General features: G+C 48.5%; 1 protein-coding gene across 1 annotated transcript in view; it reads right to left on the reverse strand.

Moving 5' to 3' along the window:
* LOC144791733 (thiamine transporter 2-like) overlaps window positions 1-16188 on the reverse strand; it is a 577930-nt gene that overhangs the window by 46659 nt on the left and 515083 nt on the right. Inside the window, exon 5 of the mRNA XM_078666500.1 lies at window positions 4998-5139. Within this exon, the coding sequence (XP_078522626.1) occupies window positions 4998-5139 (142 nt within the window). The remainder of the gene's footprint in view (window positions 1-4997; window positions 5140-16188) is intronic.

Raw genomic sequence — 16188 nt, forward strand, 5'->3', positions numbered from 1 at the left:
CCCCAGTCAAGAGATCTGGGTTAATTCCATCATTCTTTTGCTCACCATGCCACCCTAGTTTAGACCTGGCTATATGCAAATCAGTCTTGACCCTGTGCCGCATGGGAACAGTCCAGCCCGAACTGTCAAGCCAGGTCCTTCCTGGATTGGAAACAAGCATCCTAGGGCCAGTTTTGGGGTATTTAGGGAGAGGAAGCATGCCACTGGAGATCTCTGTACTGGGGTGAATGTATGACATTGTTCTTTTTGTCACCCCGAGTGGGACGGGTATGCCCAGAACTGGGTCCCATGCACTCCATGCCACTGGAGTCAAGCTATCCTGGCGGATGAGGGGTAAAACCCCTAAAAACCAGTCCTAGGATGCATGTTTCCAGTCCAAGGAAGACCTGGCCTGGCAGCTCGGGCTGGACTGTTCCCATTGGGAATAGGGTCAAGACTGATTTGCATATGGCAGGGTTCAAACTGGAATGGCCTGGGAAGCAAAAAAACGATGAATTTAGGCCCAGATCTCAGTACTGGGGTGAATGTATGACATTGTTCTGCATTACGTACATCAATTGTTCATTTTGCATATGTTTCTGGAAAGGGACAAATGCCAAGAGGCAGGGTGGGTGGGTGACACACGAGTGACTCCCTTGTGATCAGTAGTGGAGATATTGGGGTGGGAAGATGCCTGGATATCCTTTCATACCACTGAAGAGAGCTTTACCTTTTACTCCACAGTGCATGGCTCGTTTTCTCGACTTGACAACCAATTCTTACCAGTGGGTCATACACATAGAGTCTCTGATATCGAAATTTTGCCTAAAGGACTCTAGGCCCACTCTCCAATTGCACTGTGGCTCTCGGTTGGCCCTTACCGACCCCTTTTTCAAAGGCAACTGGCTCTGTGGCACCTGAAAAACCCGGTATTTAGAACACGCATTTACTGCGCTGTGACTGAATATTTTTCCCTCAATACAGAATCCATCTCCTCCAAAATCATTCTATGGGAAGCAATGAAGCCGACCATACTCGGCTTTGACATTAGTTTTTGCACACCAAAGTGCAGACAGCCATTGATACAATTATTCCAGATTGAGGTCCAGATGGTTGACCTAGAGAGACGTGGCTGCAGGGCCGTGAGCGGTGTGGCGCATCGGTAGCTGTGCCTAGCCCAACAGCAGTATCAAACCGTGCTCGTGGAAGAGGCTAAAATGCCTGGCTGGCCTACCAGAGTAGGATATATCAATGGGGGGAAAGTCTGTGGGAATGATACATAGACTGTGCCAAAACACTGTGAATACAGTCCAAGTACCGTCATCCGAGACAAAAAGGGAACACTGCTCACCAATCCGACTGAGGTGGTCAACAGTTTTGATGGCTACTATAAGACCTTATGTGCAGATAGGGAGATCCTAATGGCTACACAATTTGCAGAAATCCTAGATGCCCTTTCTCCAAGGGCCCTCTCGTCGGCAGCCACAACATTGCTTGATGAGCCCTAATGGTTAAGGAATTGTCTGGTGCCTTGGCGAGGTTACACCATGGGAGGGACACTGGGCCAAATGGGTTCCCTAGCGAATTCATCACTACATGTATGCCTTTACTGGTAACACCCAGGGAAATGCGTATGCCAACAGATTGGCAATACGCAGAGATTCCTCAAGCCGGGTCTTCCCCCAGAGACTCAATCCTCATATCACTCCATCTCCCTCTTAAATATAGAGGCCAAGCTGTTAGCCAAGGCTTTGGCCAACAGGCTAATGTCTCTATGTCAGATCTGGTCCACCCAGACCAGGCAGGCCTAATGCCCCACCATGCTACTCGCCATAATATCTGTCGCGCCCACACCGCTATAGATCTGGCGGACCGACTGGTACGCCCTACGGCTCTAATACTATCGGATATTGATAACGCTTTAAACTCTGTCGGCTCAACTTACCTATTTGGGCTTCTCCAGTGACTCAACATGGGTCCTAGATTCCTCTCAAATGTCCGAATATTCTATACTGACCTGACAACCTTGGTTCGTGTTGCTGGCATGACCTCGGCCCCATTCCCCATCCTTTGCAGAACCAGGCAGGGATGCCCCTTGTCCCCTCTTTTATGGGTGAGAATGGACACCAGGTATAGGCATTTGAATGATCCAGGGAAGTGTCAGACCACATAGTGCCATATGCTGATGGCGTCTTATTATTCATCACAGACGCAGCGACCTCCGGTCCCCAGATCCTAAGGATAATGCAGGTAATTGGGAAGAAATCAGGGCTGTACATGAATGTCAATAACTCAGTACACTTGCCGTTGAGGGGATCGCCAGGCGATATCACGTGGGCTCCGTGTTTGTCCATAGAAGCTGACGGCTACCAATAGCTGGGTGTTCCTGGTGCGCAGTCTAACAATTTCATGGGATTGTAATTTGGTAACACTGATGTAGTGAGTAAAGACGAAGGTAAGAACTCATTTACCTCTATCCCTTTATGGCTGCTTTGCCATTTTTAAAATTACCTGCCTCATCTTTTGTACAAATTGCAGAACTTCCCCTTTCCAGGTCCCCATACCTGGTTTTGACATATCAATACAGTATTGATTCCGTTTTTATGGGTGGGAGGTGCCTCTGGGGTGGCCTTACGCACCTGCTTCCAATCCACTTAGTGTGGGGGCATCACAGCCACAGATTTCCAACCCTATCATGGGGTGGCACATCTACAGGTAATAAATGAATGGTGGTATTGCCCCAGAGACGACCCAGACTGTGCGGTGGAGGTATGGGCGAGTCATCTATGTTCAAGTACCTTTATAGCAGCGCAGATGTGGGTTCCCTTCCCCAAGCTAGGAGGGTGGTGGACCTGGTGTGGAGGTAGTCCCTTTGTAGGATGGGTTGGTGGGAAAGACTCATGCAGGAGACTCCGCTGTGGCGGAAAATGCTCATTCCCCAGGTGGAAGGGCTACAAGGCTTTCAGGGTTGGGATCAGATTGGCATATCCACTCAGGGGGGAGTGATGCAAGACCTTGGACTTAAATAATTTCAAGAACTCCAATCTGAATTCTCAATTCCCTGCAGTAAATTCTATAAATATTTACAGTTGCACCATGTGCTGCCCCTATATACGTAATCTCTCGGCCCTGCTAGACCTCAACCCACTGGAAAGGAAAGATTTTATGGGCGAATATGGCAGTCATAAACTATCAAAGACTTACCAATCCCTGATCATGAACAGCACGCCTACATTAGAAGCCCTCTTGGTGGCGTGGCAAAGAGACATAGGTGACCTAGATGAAGATGACTGGGTGGAAGCTCTGGAGTCCCCTTGTGGGGCAGCAATATCCTCGCGCTTGCCAATAATCCAGTTTAAATATCTCCATTGAGCCTACTTCTCTAGACACCGGCTCTGGCGTAAGGGTCATAAAAGCTCCTTCAGATGCCTGTATTGCTAATCAGAGGATGGCATCTTCCTACATACAGTTTGGGAATGCAGGGCCCTGGCCTGGTTTTGGTGGGGTGCCTGGCCGAGATTATTGCTTGGGTTGTTACTCAGACCCCAAAACTACTCCTATTACATAGCACTGAAGAGATTGGCGGTAATTGATACAAACGACACTTGCTATTCCTTGACCTTACTCTAGCTAAATGGGGCATTGCAGGTAAATGGAAAAATGCAAGGCATCTGAAACAAAGGAATGGGCTTCTGTATGGGCCTCAAAGTTGCTGTGTTTTAGGTGAAGCGGTGTCCGCAAAAGCATCACAAAATCTGACTGCAATGGGCTCAATACTGGGGCTTGATCCTAGAGCCTGTACACACTCAAACATGCAACTGGACGATGAAATTCGATAATACGGACAGGACAGGTATGCAGACCCTCATATTCCTTAATGTACACATGAGTTGGGCTATGGGACGTGGTTGGGTGGGCGGAGAGGCATCCGAAAGACATTGCACATATGTTTATGTTTTACTGTTGTATTCTTTTCTTATTGTTTCTTTTACTCATTTGTATTCCCAATGGGGATAATGCTGCGCCATTTATTCAGTGATCTAATGAATCTGGGTTTGGTCCTCTTAGACATATTCAGGCAAACACTCCAATAAAATCTTTTGTGAAAAAAAAAAATGTGATAAAAGTTCAGTGGTCCCATGTTTTTCTTAGGAGCCCAACACCATTGTTGCCAAAACCAAAGGTTGCCAATCACCAAGGCTGGGCAGTCTTGATTCTACCTCACGATTATTTCTTTCCACATCCTACCCTTCAGTCCCTATAAGTCACTCTTGCAAATTCTTTTTAATTTCTGTCTCCTCCCGTTGTCACAGTCTTCTATTTTTTCTTTCGCTTTATTTACCTCTCTGTCTTTTGCTCCGGGACAAAATCGCAAGATGAAACATACAATCTGTTTCCCAAAAATTGGTACTGGTCCCCACCACCTGCCACCAGGGGCACATGTTAAAAGGGGCAGCTGATGTGTATTTATACAGCCTTACGTTACAGTTTCAATGTGATAGAGACCAACCACATTACATGTCATTCTGCTAGGGTCTTTAGATGGGGGTTCCTTGCACAAAAACACAAAGCTTCTAAACTTCGTGGTAGAAAATATAATCTTGGGAAGTGCTTAATTCACATTATAATAAGTGCAGGGGCCCAAAGTATTGCTCAGAAGCTCGTGTGGCCCTATCAAATGATGGAGGGCCAAATACTGATGCTGCGCAGTCTTGATTCCACTCCATACCTCTTTAATCCATCACCATAATCTCTCTGCTTCTCTTTCGTCTCGGCGTTCTCCCTTTGTCACTGTATTTCCACTTTTCTCTTCCTCCTCCCTTTTCTATTTTTCTCTCTCTTACTCTGCATCACAGTATTTTCGGAATACATTATTGCCTGTCTCCAAAAATGAGTACTGGCGGACCCCAACTGCAACGACCGCCTCAAGTTAAGCACTGATCTTGGAGCACCTAAAAATGGCAGAAAGCTAAATATATGCAACACCAATGAAAAAATGGAGAAAGAGCACACCGTACCTGAGTGACAATATCCAACCCAAGACCTTTGGAGTCGACAACAATCACAGTCACGATTGTCTGAAGGGCCAAAGCAATGAACGTATTGAATCCAAAGATTAAAGCATAACGTTCTTCACTGAGGTTAATAGCAATCTGAAATCTAAGAAAAAAAATCAGTTAGTTTAATAATAAGAAATTATAACATTGCATCTGCTCAGATACTTCATGGGAGTACTTGTATTACTTCAAGCTGTGAGTAACAAAACATTAGGCCAATAAGTTGTTACTATTATAAAGCTCAATAATACTCTTTTCATTAACTTTGGAAAGTAAAAGGGTTGGTTTACCTTGTCAGAAGCTGATCCTGTTACAACATAACTTGGAGGCAAGTGTGAATGAAGCTAAAAAAAAGTTAACATTGGCATACACTAAGGGGAAAATGTACTAATCCTTTGCACTGGGTTTACATCATAAAAGTGATGCAAACCAGGCACAACATGTTGTGTTGGAATTTACTTTCCAAGTTAAATCATGATTAGCGTTGGTAAGTTGCCTAGAGTGAGTAAAGTACCGCTATGTACTCTTTTGCATCAAGGCTGCGTTCCATGGGTGGTACATGTGCTTTCCCATCCAACCACCCAGGTTCAAAGCAAATCTCTATTTCCTAACATTTGTAGACTGGGATTTTTACCAAAATGTATGCCTACTCGAGGCAGGCGTAACAGTAGAGCAAGTTTGAAAGTCTCCTTAGTTTTCCCACCTTGCATGTGTGTTTCATTGAACAGCATATATACAAAGTAGACAAAGTATTAAACTAAGTCAAAGCATAGCTTTTGTACTGGAAGGACAGCCATCCACTATAAAATCTCTGCTTGACAGAATGCATAGTCCCTTGCACTTTGGTGATAAGCTGTGTGCGTTGGCACATGACCGCCTATAGTGTGCCAGCACTGCGGGGGAAGAAAAACATCTTAATAGATATAGCACTGTTTTGTGCTCTCCCTATGATGTGACACAGTGCAGTGCAGCAACATTTAGTTGTTGTGCTTCTCCGAAAGTTGGCAAATTTGGGGTTAGGTTTATATCTGACTGACTGGTCAGCAAAGAGGTTTCTTTCAAAACATTTCTAACCCTGCAAGTTTTGAAGGTTTGGTAAGAATTCAGAGCCTTCTATGCACTGATCAGCTGCAGCATGAGGTGGGTGAGTGGGAAGGAGATAGGAGGCAGCAGTGCATCCAGAAGGGGAGGCACACTGGGTCCCCAGCTATTGTGTATGCTTTGGGATCAGCAAACCCATATGACATAACACTCGGTGTTCCCTAAATGGTTACCCTTGAGTTTCAGGTACTGATACACTGATACACATTTCTGACTGGAGGCAGACAGGGCTGTGTGGTCAGAAAATCAAGCAAATGGAGACATTAGCTGTGTGTTCTGTAAATAGTTATTTTTACTTTCAGCCCCCTTTCTTCAGCCATGGGAGACCTTAATCCCATGCAGTGGACTCCAGCAGTGGCTTATGTCAGGGAAAGGAGGTAGGGCAGGTTGGAGGTGGTGGATGGGGGACAAGGGAGAGAAATACAAAAATGAAAATAGAACTTACCTGCAGCCGCCGCTCATCAGCATTGCGTTCCATTCTTCTGCTCCTCTCCTCTCCAGGGAGGCACAGGCTTCCAGACTGCACAGTGTTAAACCTTGAAGCTGCTCACATGAATGAGAGCAGCATCAGGATTGGCCTGAGCGCCAATGATACGCGCTCTCAGACAATCTGCGAGCCTGTGCATGCTCTCTCCAACCCAGCAATGGAGCTGGGATAGAGCTTCACTGCGCATGTGGGTGTGGCCAGCAGCAAAACCCACATGCGCAGTGAAGGCAGTGAACCTGCCACTACCCCTCAGTGCCTGTCATCACACTGCCCCCCAAGTCTCGACACCACAACAATAAAACCGGTTTTAACCCCTTCCATGCGTCGGACGGCCGGCGGCCGTCCGACGTCACGGTGGGCGTGTGCGGAGGACGGCCGGGGGCCGTCCGAACCACGCCTACGCCGTAAATCACCTGCACCGCGGCGGAATTTTCGCCGCGGTCAAGGGGTTAAACCCATTTTATTGTTGTTTTATTTTTCACATTTGTGGGGGTGCTGTCAAGGGGTGGGGGGGTGATGCTCCTCCACCATAGCGGAGGAGCTGCCCCATGTGAGTTCTTACCTCCTCTGCCGCTTCACGAGGAGAGTATTCACCCTGCTTTGCTGCCTCCTTGAGCCGTGAAGTACATTTTCAGCACCGCCTCTTCTTACAGCTTTGCAGGGCATTCTCACCTCCCCCCTCTTGTGCATGCACGTGAATTCAGCAGTTTCTTGTTTAGCATTATGAAATACAAAAGACCGCTCTAATTCCAAATTTTAGTTTCTTTTCTAGTTCTTTATATTCCTGCCATATTTTTGAGCTATCTGGTATTGGCTGTTGTTTGGGGTGTGTGTGTGTGTGTGTGTGTGCATGTGTGCATGTATTGTGTTGTCCATGTGTGTTTCGTGTATATTGTATGTGCACGTATGCATATGAGAAAAGGCCCTAGTGGAAAACACCCACGTTTCACCTAAACATGAAGGGCCTTTTTTGGGATATTTGACATATTGTGGAACATTGTAATACTTTACAAAGAACAAGCTCATTGTAACTAGAGAATCTCATGCATGAGCCACTCCATGCAGAGCAGGAAGTGTTGTTGTTATTGGTATTGCTATTTGGCATTTCTAAGGTGCACCATCACTTATTAGTATGGCATCGCAGCACATTCGGTGCTACAGGAATGAATTTCCAAGCAGTTCTGAGGACAGGTTTGGAAGGTGTGTTGTCTGAATGATAATGAATGTGCCTTTGTGAGTGAACCTGCCAGACTTTGAGCCTCATTTAGAACTTGGTTGAGCAGGAGCTTGGACATAAATGAACAAGGCTTCTCTGTTTTGGGTACTGACTGCTTGGTCGGCCCCTGGAGCCGACCAAACAGTCAGTACCTGTAATGTTGTGGAGACAGTGGACCAGTCCACGTCTCCTACTGTGCTGAGGGGTGGTCCCGCTAGACCACCGCCTCCATGAGCGTGCCCTAATGGTTTGGCTCGGCATACGCTGGGACAACGTGTGTTAGTCAATAAACAGCCCAGTGCTCTGGGCGTGGCTCAGTTTGGAGCTTGCCACTAACATAAGCGGGCCTCCAAGTGTGATCATTGCTAACTGCCCCAGGCCTTGGCCACTATATTACACTGGCGACGAGGTGGTGTCAGCTCTCCGCTGTCCTACCTCTCACCCGCTGTGCTGCACACCGCTGCCCCAGTCAGAGCGCTCTTGCCGTGCCTCATACGCCTACAGCCCGGCGTGCCCCTGCTGCGCGGCCGGCACAGCCTGTGCATTCGCGCGGCTCCACCTGTCTGCTGACCCCACAGCAGTCTGCCGGCGTCCCGGCCTAGATTCCCGTAGTCAGCCCAGAACTGTGCGCGCACACATGCGGCCCAGAGATCCGACCCGCATGTCGTTGCGCCACTCTACGCCGCAAGAGGAAACTTGAAACAGCCTGCTGCCACTGATCCTGATAAGCTGCACTGCGCAACCCCGATGCTCCCTGGCCACCCAGCTACACGCCACCGGTCCTGGGTCACACGTGGCGCACCCTGCAGACAGCTCCAACGAGGCCCTCAGCTACCTGCTGCCTCTGCCCAGGGAGTCTTCTGCCCCCGGATGCCTCTTGCCTCCACCTGCTCCCAGGGCTGACGCTTAGGCCCTGCCACGCTCTGCCTGCTTCAACAGAGACTTGGCCACATGCTCCTGCTGTACACGCTCTCTTCTCTTGCTACACGGTCCAGGCCCCAGACGCCTGTCCTCGGTTGCCCGTGCTGGCATACACCCGCGGTCACCTACCGCACGACAGATACGCTGCGACACCCTGCCTTCGGTGGTTCCTACTCCCTCCTGCACTGGTTAGGCATGCATTCTGCGCCCTTTCACTGCTACCCTCTTTCTGGCTGGCATGACGTCCATTGGAGCCCTTTACTATCACCGGGCCGCCGCCCTCCCAAGCTGCGCATTGGAAGCTGTGGGTTGAGCGTTTAGAGCCATTCTTTCATGCTGCTGACATCCCTGCCCCACGGCGAAGACCCATGCTCCTCCACCTTGGGGATGCGGAAATCCACAAAATAGCTAAGACTCTATGCGACGCCGGGCCCCGAGGAACTATGCCACGATGTGTGACGGCATCACAGCTCATTTTGAGCCCTATGCTAATCCGGATTATGAACGCTTCCTCCTCCGCCAAGCGAAACAGCTCCCAGACGAATCCGTTGATGTATTCTACGCCCGTCTCAAAGAGCTAGCCAGCATGTGCACCCTTCCTGATAAGGATCACAAAATCCGGGCGCAATTCATTCAAGGCTGTGCCTCCTCTAAGCTATGCAAGCGCATCCTACAGGAACACAGCATGCCAATGAGGGATATCCTGACCCTAGGACGCTACAAGGAACTATCCAAAGCCAGGGCAGCCCACTTGGAGCTCAAAGCTACAAAGGCCGTCAAAGAAGAACAAGTCTGCGCCGTCTGTACAGAAACCTGTGAGCCCCGACAAAATCCCAGAAGACCCTCAACCCAAAGATCCAGACAGAGCCTAAAGACTCGCCTCTCTGGATGGTGTGGCGCCCACTCCCACACAAACGCACCTGGCCAGCCCAGGGAAAACCCTGCAGAGTGTGCGGAAAGCTCAACCATTTTTCCAAGGTCTGCCGCTCAAAGCCACAGCGGCAGCCACATGGCCCACCTCACCAGGTGCGTGCACTCGAGCCTCTCACTGATGACTCATTAAGCGGCGACATGGACGAAGACGAGGCCGCAACTGTGCATGTGGTACACATGCTACAATGCCTCTCGGCCTCCCCTCAGGCAGCGCCCATGTGCACTATCAATGTGCAAGACCACCCGGTAGCAGCGCTATTCGACACAGGTGGGACCATCAACCTCATGGCTGTCAGCATCTACAGGCTTTTGTCCAACCTACCAGCCCTCCGCAAAACCAATGTCCAAGTGTACGCATTCGGTACCCACACCCCGCTCAGAATATGCAGCGTCTTCCAAGCCATTCTTTCTCACGACCATATTCACCAATGGTCCAAGATCTACGTCTCCCAAGAAGGGTCTGGATTCCTACTCAGCTGCCGTACCACACAGGACCTTCGCCTCATCCACTTTGCCTTCACTATGCTGGCTCACGACCTGCAATGCCTGCTGACCGAGTTAACACCTCTCTTTGAAGGGATTGGATGCCTCAAAGGCCCGGCAGTCCAACTGCACATAGACTAGTCAGTGGCACTGATTGCTCTCTGGCACAGGAGGACTGCCTTCCATCTCCTCCCAAAGGTTGAGGCAGAACTCTGTCTGTTGGAAGCGGCTGGAATCATTGAACGAGTGTCCTCCATCTTAGTCGCGAAGAAGCCGAAGCAGCCTGATGCGGTCCGCATCTGTGTAGACATGCGGATCCCGAACCTCGCCATCAAACATGAGTGCCCACAGTAGATGACATCATTGGCGAACTTGCAGGGTCCAAGTGGTTCTCAAAGATGGACCTCCGCTCAGGGTACCATCGGATCACTTTGCACCCAGACTCTCACCCAATCACTACCTTCTCCACCTACGCCGGGCTCTGGCGCTACACACGCCTCAACTTCAGAATCTCAAGTGCAGCCAAAGTGTTCCAAAACATCATCAAGACCGTCCTGTAAGGGCTGGAGGGGTGCTCAATGTTATGTTATGTTATGTTAAAATAAATTTGTCAAGCGCACTTACACCGTATGTTTCTTGGCGCTATTCAAACACTAGTAGCTGCGATGGCCCCATTTAGCCTGACTACGCAAAGAGCCTGGTTTTCAAGGCCTTTCTGAATCCCAGGAGACTATCACAGTTCCTAACTGAGAGTGGAAATGAATTCCAAAGCTTGGGGGCCAGATAAGAAAACCTACGCCCACCTTGTCGTTTTAGTTTGATTGAAGGAATAGACAAAAGATGAAGATGGGCGGAACGAAGGTTACGTGCGGGGGTGTGTCTCGTGATAAATTTGGGGCTAGTGCAGTGAAGGGCCTTGAAGATTATACAGCCTGACTTGAACGCCGTACGTTGCGCAATAGGTAACCAGTGTAAGGTGCGCAATAACATCCTGGCGGACTGCCATCTCGGCTGCTGTAAATCAATCTTGCCGCCTGATTTTGAATTATTTGAAGGCGATTGACCAGGCACAGGGGAAGGCCGGTATACAGCGAGTTGAAAGAAATCGAGGCGGGAGACTCCCAGAACAGTCACTACCTGGATCAAAGCTTGATGAGACAACAGGTAAGCGATCTTTCTTATTTTCCATAGTTGAAACAGAGAGGAAGAGACCACTGTGTACACATGACCCCTCAGAGAAAGGTAAGAATCTATAGTCACTCCCAAACTTTTCACCGATGAGGATAGAACGGGAGGAGGGCCTAATTCGTCCGGCCAGAAATGAAATCCCCAAATAGTAAGGCTCTTCCCAGGCAGCACCAGTTCGGTTTTCCCGGGGTTGAGCTTCAGTTGGTTCTGGTCCATCCAGCCTTGGATATGCAGCATTGTGGCTTGAAATTCAGCAGCTGCATTTTGAGAGTCTAACTTAAAGACCAGCTGAAGATCGTCAGCATAATTAAATATTGTTGTGTTCCTGGCCTTAAGTGAGAAGATCAAGGGGCGGATGTACAGATTGAACAGCAATGGGGACAAGGATGAGCCCTGTGGAACTCCACATGAGGTAGTCAGGTCAGGAGCCATATAATTCCCAAGACGCACAGCCTGGGTTCTACCCGTTAAAGAAGATTTTTTCCACCCATATGCTGTTCCCCGGATCCCCGCTTGTTCGACACGGTGCAGTAGGATGTTATGATCGACCGTGTCGAACGCGGCCGACAGATCTAATAGCACAAGTGCCTGCGGGTCCCCTTGTCAGTGTTAGCTCTAAGAGTGTCCATCACTGCCAAAATTACCGATTCCGTAGAGTGGGCAGGCCGGAAACCGGCTTGGTTTGGTTCTAGATAGTTAGAGTTTTCAATAAACTTATGCACCAGCCACATAGGCCTCCAAGATTTTTGACAAATAGGGAAGCAGCGAAATCGGGCGGTAGTTGGCAGAAACAGATGGATCTTCTCCCGGTTTCTTGAGCAGGGGAACTAGGGCGGCTTTTTTTAGAGCAGTAGGGACTTCCCCTTTCCTCAGGGATTCATTCAGGAGGGGGAGGAGGCTATGCGGTAAGGCCGAGAATACTTCCCTCAAAATAGTGGGAGGACAGCAGTCTTTGGGGAAGTCCAACTTGGCTCGAGACATTAATTCAAGTAGGGTGTCAGGACCAATCTCCATGAATTGATCCATGATGCAGGTGTTATCAGAGTTAACTCCTAGAGGTTCCTCATGCGCTACTAAGGGGATACCTGCCCTGATAATTTCAATTTTTTCCACAAAAAAACTGTTCAATGCATTACACCGCTCTTGGGTAGGGGCCAAGCCAGGTAAAATTCTATCTTCGCTACTTAGGTCATTTACAATCCTAAAGATTTCTTTAGATTTATTGGGAGCAGCGAGCACCTTTGCGGAGAAGTATAAGGTCTTAGCAGCCAGTAAGGCTTTCTTATAGGCCCTGCGAGCTATAAGGTAAAGTTGTTTTGCATCACTGGCATTGCTATGCCTCCATTTCCTTTCAGCTTGACGTAGAAGTAGAATGTGAGCAATAATATCTTAGTGCATGCTCCCTCCCTGGAAGAACATCTCTTACGCCTGAACACAGTGTTCACTCGCCCCCAAGACTGTGGGTTGACCCTGCACAGGGAGAAATGCGAATTCCTGCTGCAAGACATTCGTTTTTTGGGATATCGATTCTCGGACAAAGGCATCGGGCCAGACCCAGACAAAGTGAAATATGTCCAAGAGGCGCTGGCCCCCACATCAGTGTCAGGAGTCTGCAGCTTTTTGGATATGGTTACATACTGTGGACGCTTCATCAGAAACCTCTCGCATCTGACTTGCCCTCTGCGAGATCTCACCAGGACCACCACCCACTGGACATGGGGTCCGGAGCAAGAAAAGGTAATCCAGCAAATGAAGGCGGCCCTGTCCCCGGACACCACAGTAGTCTACTTTGAGCAGAGGCACGACTCCCAGCTAGTAGTCTACGCCAGCCCCACAGGCCTAGGTGCTGTCCTAGCACAACAACTAGACTGTGGCGAGTGGGCACCTGTCACCTACGCAAGCCGAACCCTTACACCTACCGAGCAGCGGTATTCTCAAATCGAGAAAAGAGCTATTGCGATCCTATGGGGATGCTGCCACTATGACATTTACTTGTACAGCCATCCATTCACAGTCATCACGGATCACAAACCGTTGAGCCCGTTGTTCCAAGGCACCTCGTCTCGTCCTCTCCCGCAAATAGAGAAATAGATCCTGCAGCTGCAAGAGTTCCAGCTCACCGTGGATTATAGACCTGGCACCTGGAATCCGGCTGACTTTCTGTTGCGGCACGCCCGCAACGCCCTCCAGAAGCGGCGGAAGCAGCAGCCATGAAAGACTACGTGAGGATGGTGGTGGAAAGGTCCAGGCCTCTCCCTATATCCCTGCAAGATGTCTTAGCAGCCTGGATGATGAATGCCTCCAAATCGCCATCAAGGAAGGCTGTTTCCTCAGGCGACTGGAGACTCCTACAGTGCCCTTCACCACTACGGACTGCAGCATCCCAAGCAACCTTGAAGTCCCTGCACCAGGTCCGTCATGAACTGTTAGTATCAGCCAACGGCTGCCTACTGCGAGGACCGCACCTTGTCCTGCCAGAGAGCCTCACCAGACAGGCAGCCCTTCTGGCACATGATGACCACCAAGGAATTGTCAAATTAAAGAACAGACTTCGCAGCAAAGTCAGGTTCCCAGGCCTGGTCCTTCAAATGGATACAAAAGGGGGTGGTGATGGACGGAGCCTCTGAACCAATCAAACACTCACACCCAGTCAACAGATCTGGGATTAATCCATCACCGTTCTTTAGCCCACTCTGCCACCCCAGTTCAGACATGGCCATATGCAAATCAGTCTGACCCTGTGCCTCATGGGAACAGTCCAGCCCGAACTGCCAAGCCATGCCTTCCCTGGACTGGAATCAAGCTTCCTATGACTGGTTTCTGGCATTCCAGTCGTCTTCAGCCAGGCTTGCTTGAATCCAGTGGCAAAGTGAGCAAGGGACTCAACGTCTGAGCATACCCTGCCAACTTATGGCGAACAAAGCGGTACAAAAGGGGGTGGTGATGGACGAAGCATCTGAACCAATCAAACACTCACACCCAGTCAACAGATCTCGGTTTAATCCACAGTAGGACAACAGCCATGATTGCAGGTCAAATCTGCAACTGCAGGATGGCTGGCAACCCTACTTGTGAAGCACAAAAGGAGAATGAAAGGGTGAAATAAAGCTTGCTGTGCTGTCTATACAAGTTTGACTCACAGTCACCTGCTCCCAATAGCTGCAGTTCAGTTGGCAATGGGGGTGTTTACCCATAGAAGGCGAAAACGTGCAGCACATGCTAAGGGACTTATTTTGAGTTCGATGGACAGCAATTAAAAATGATTGTTTACTATTGTAATATTGTAATTATTTGATTATTACTACACACCTTGCAGCCCACACCTAAAATAAAACAAAAATAAATAAGTATAGCACAATTTACACAATTGATATTTACATATTAACTGATATTCACATATTAATTAATAACGAATTGTCAATTATTAGTACTTAATTTACTCTCCACACTAAACCCCTACAAACCTAGATACATGCACCTAAAACATAACTACAATATATCAGTATTACACAGTTTACATAATTAGTAATCAATAACATAATTAATTATAAATTCGCTTCCCACCCTATACCCCTTCAAACCTAGAACCCACACCTAAAAGATAACTAAAATAAATCAGTATTACATAATTTACATAATTAATATCAATCAAATAATAAAAAATGATTAATGAATTAATATTTAATAATTACCTAATTAACTTCCCACTCTATTCCTCTACAAACCTAACAATCCACTGCAACGCTATAAATTACTAATAACAATTAAATAAAACACTTGCCAAAATGTGGACCACCTGGCCAAAATGTTACTCAGCCACCAAAGAGTATCTGGGGTGACTCTGAGGGAGCTCCGCGAGTCAAGTAGTAAACCTGTCTCCCCGGCCATGGTGATTTATGATGGTCAAATTCTTCCGGCGGCTTTATATGGCTCCGAGCTCTGGGGGTTCGAAAATGTTACAGATCTCGCCACAGCGGAAAATAATTTTTTGAGGAAGGTGGTGGCTCTTCCTGTTTCCAGCCCACTCATCCCCCTGAGATTAGATCTGGGCAGAAGAGCCCTAAAGGATTTGGTGAGGCTACGCCCATTGCTCTTCTGGACCCGTTTAAGAAGAACTGAGGAGCTTGCAAATTATGCTGCAGGGCTGGACGATCTTCTTCTGTTGGACTCGGGGAAAAAAATAGGATGGCTGAATAATGTGAGAGACCTGGTGCATAAATTAGGTCTAAGGGATGCTTGGGAGTCCCAAATGCCGCCGCCCAAGGATGTGATCAAAAAGCTATATTGGGACTGGGTACAGAGCGAAGCACTGAGTGGTTTGGATGGGGGCTCACTCACGGATCAATTTCTGCTAATTAAATGGGTGAAAAAACTGGAACCCTTCCTCGACCTGATCACTAAACCTCTAGACAGAGCGCTATATCTAAAACTGAGATATGGGACGCTCCCGGTGTACGACTTCACGTCGAGGTGGTCCAACTCTGCTGCCTCCTTGCGTTCGTGCCCTGGTTGTGCAGCACCAAAGGAGACTGTGGCCCACCTATTCTTTGCCTGCCCCGCTTATAAAGTGGCCCGGAAATGCTGGCTGAAACCTGTATGTAGGGAGCTGGGGCTGAGGTGTCATAGTCAGGCATTACGTGTACTTTCTACTGATTCTTCATCTTCCTTCATGACATGTGGGGTGGCAAAATTTTTGGGCAGTGCGTGGGTGACGCGCTCCCGGTTATTGAAACTGCATTCTAGGGTACCAACGGTCTGATGTATGTAACCGCTCGTAGCAAACCAGTGACTGTGGTGCATTCCTTCCTTTATATGTCGCATTA

The sequence above is a fragment of the Lissotriton helveticus genome, chromosome 11 (genome assembly GCF_964261635.1).
Source record: "Lissotriton helveticus chromosome 11, aLisHel1.1, whole genome shotgun sequence".
Classification (NCBI taxonomy): Eukaryota; Metazoa; Chordata; class Amphibia; order Caudata; family Salamandridae; genus Lissotriton; species Lissotriton helveticus.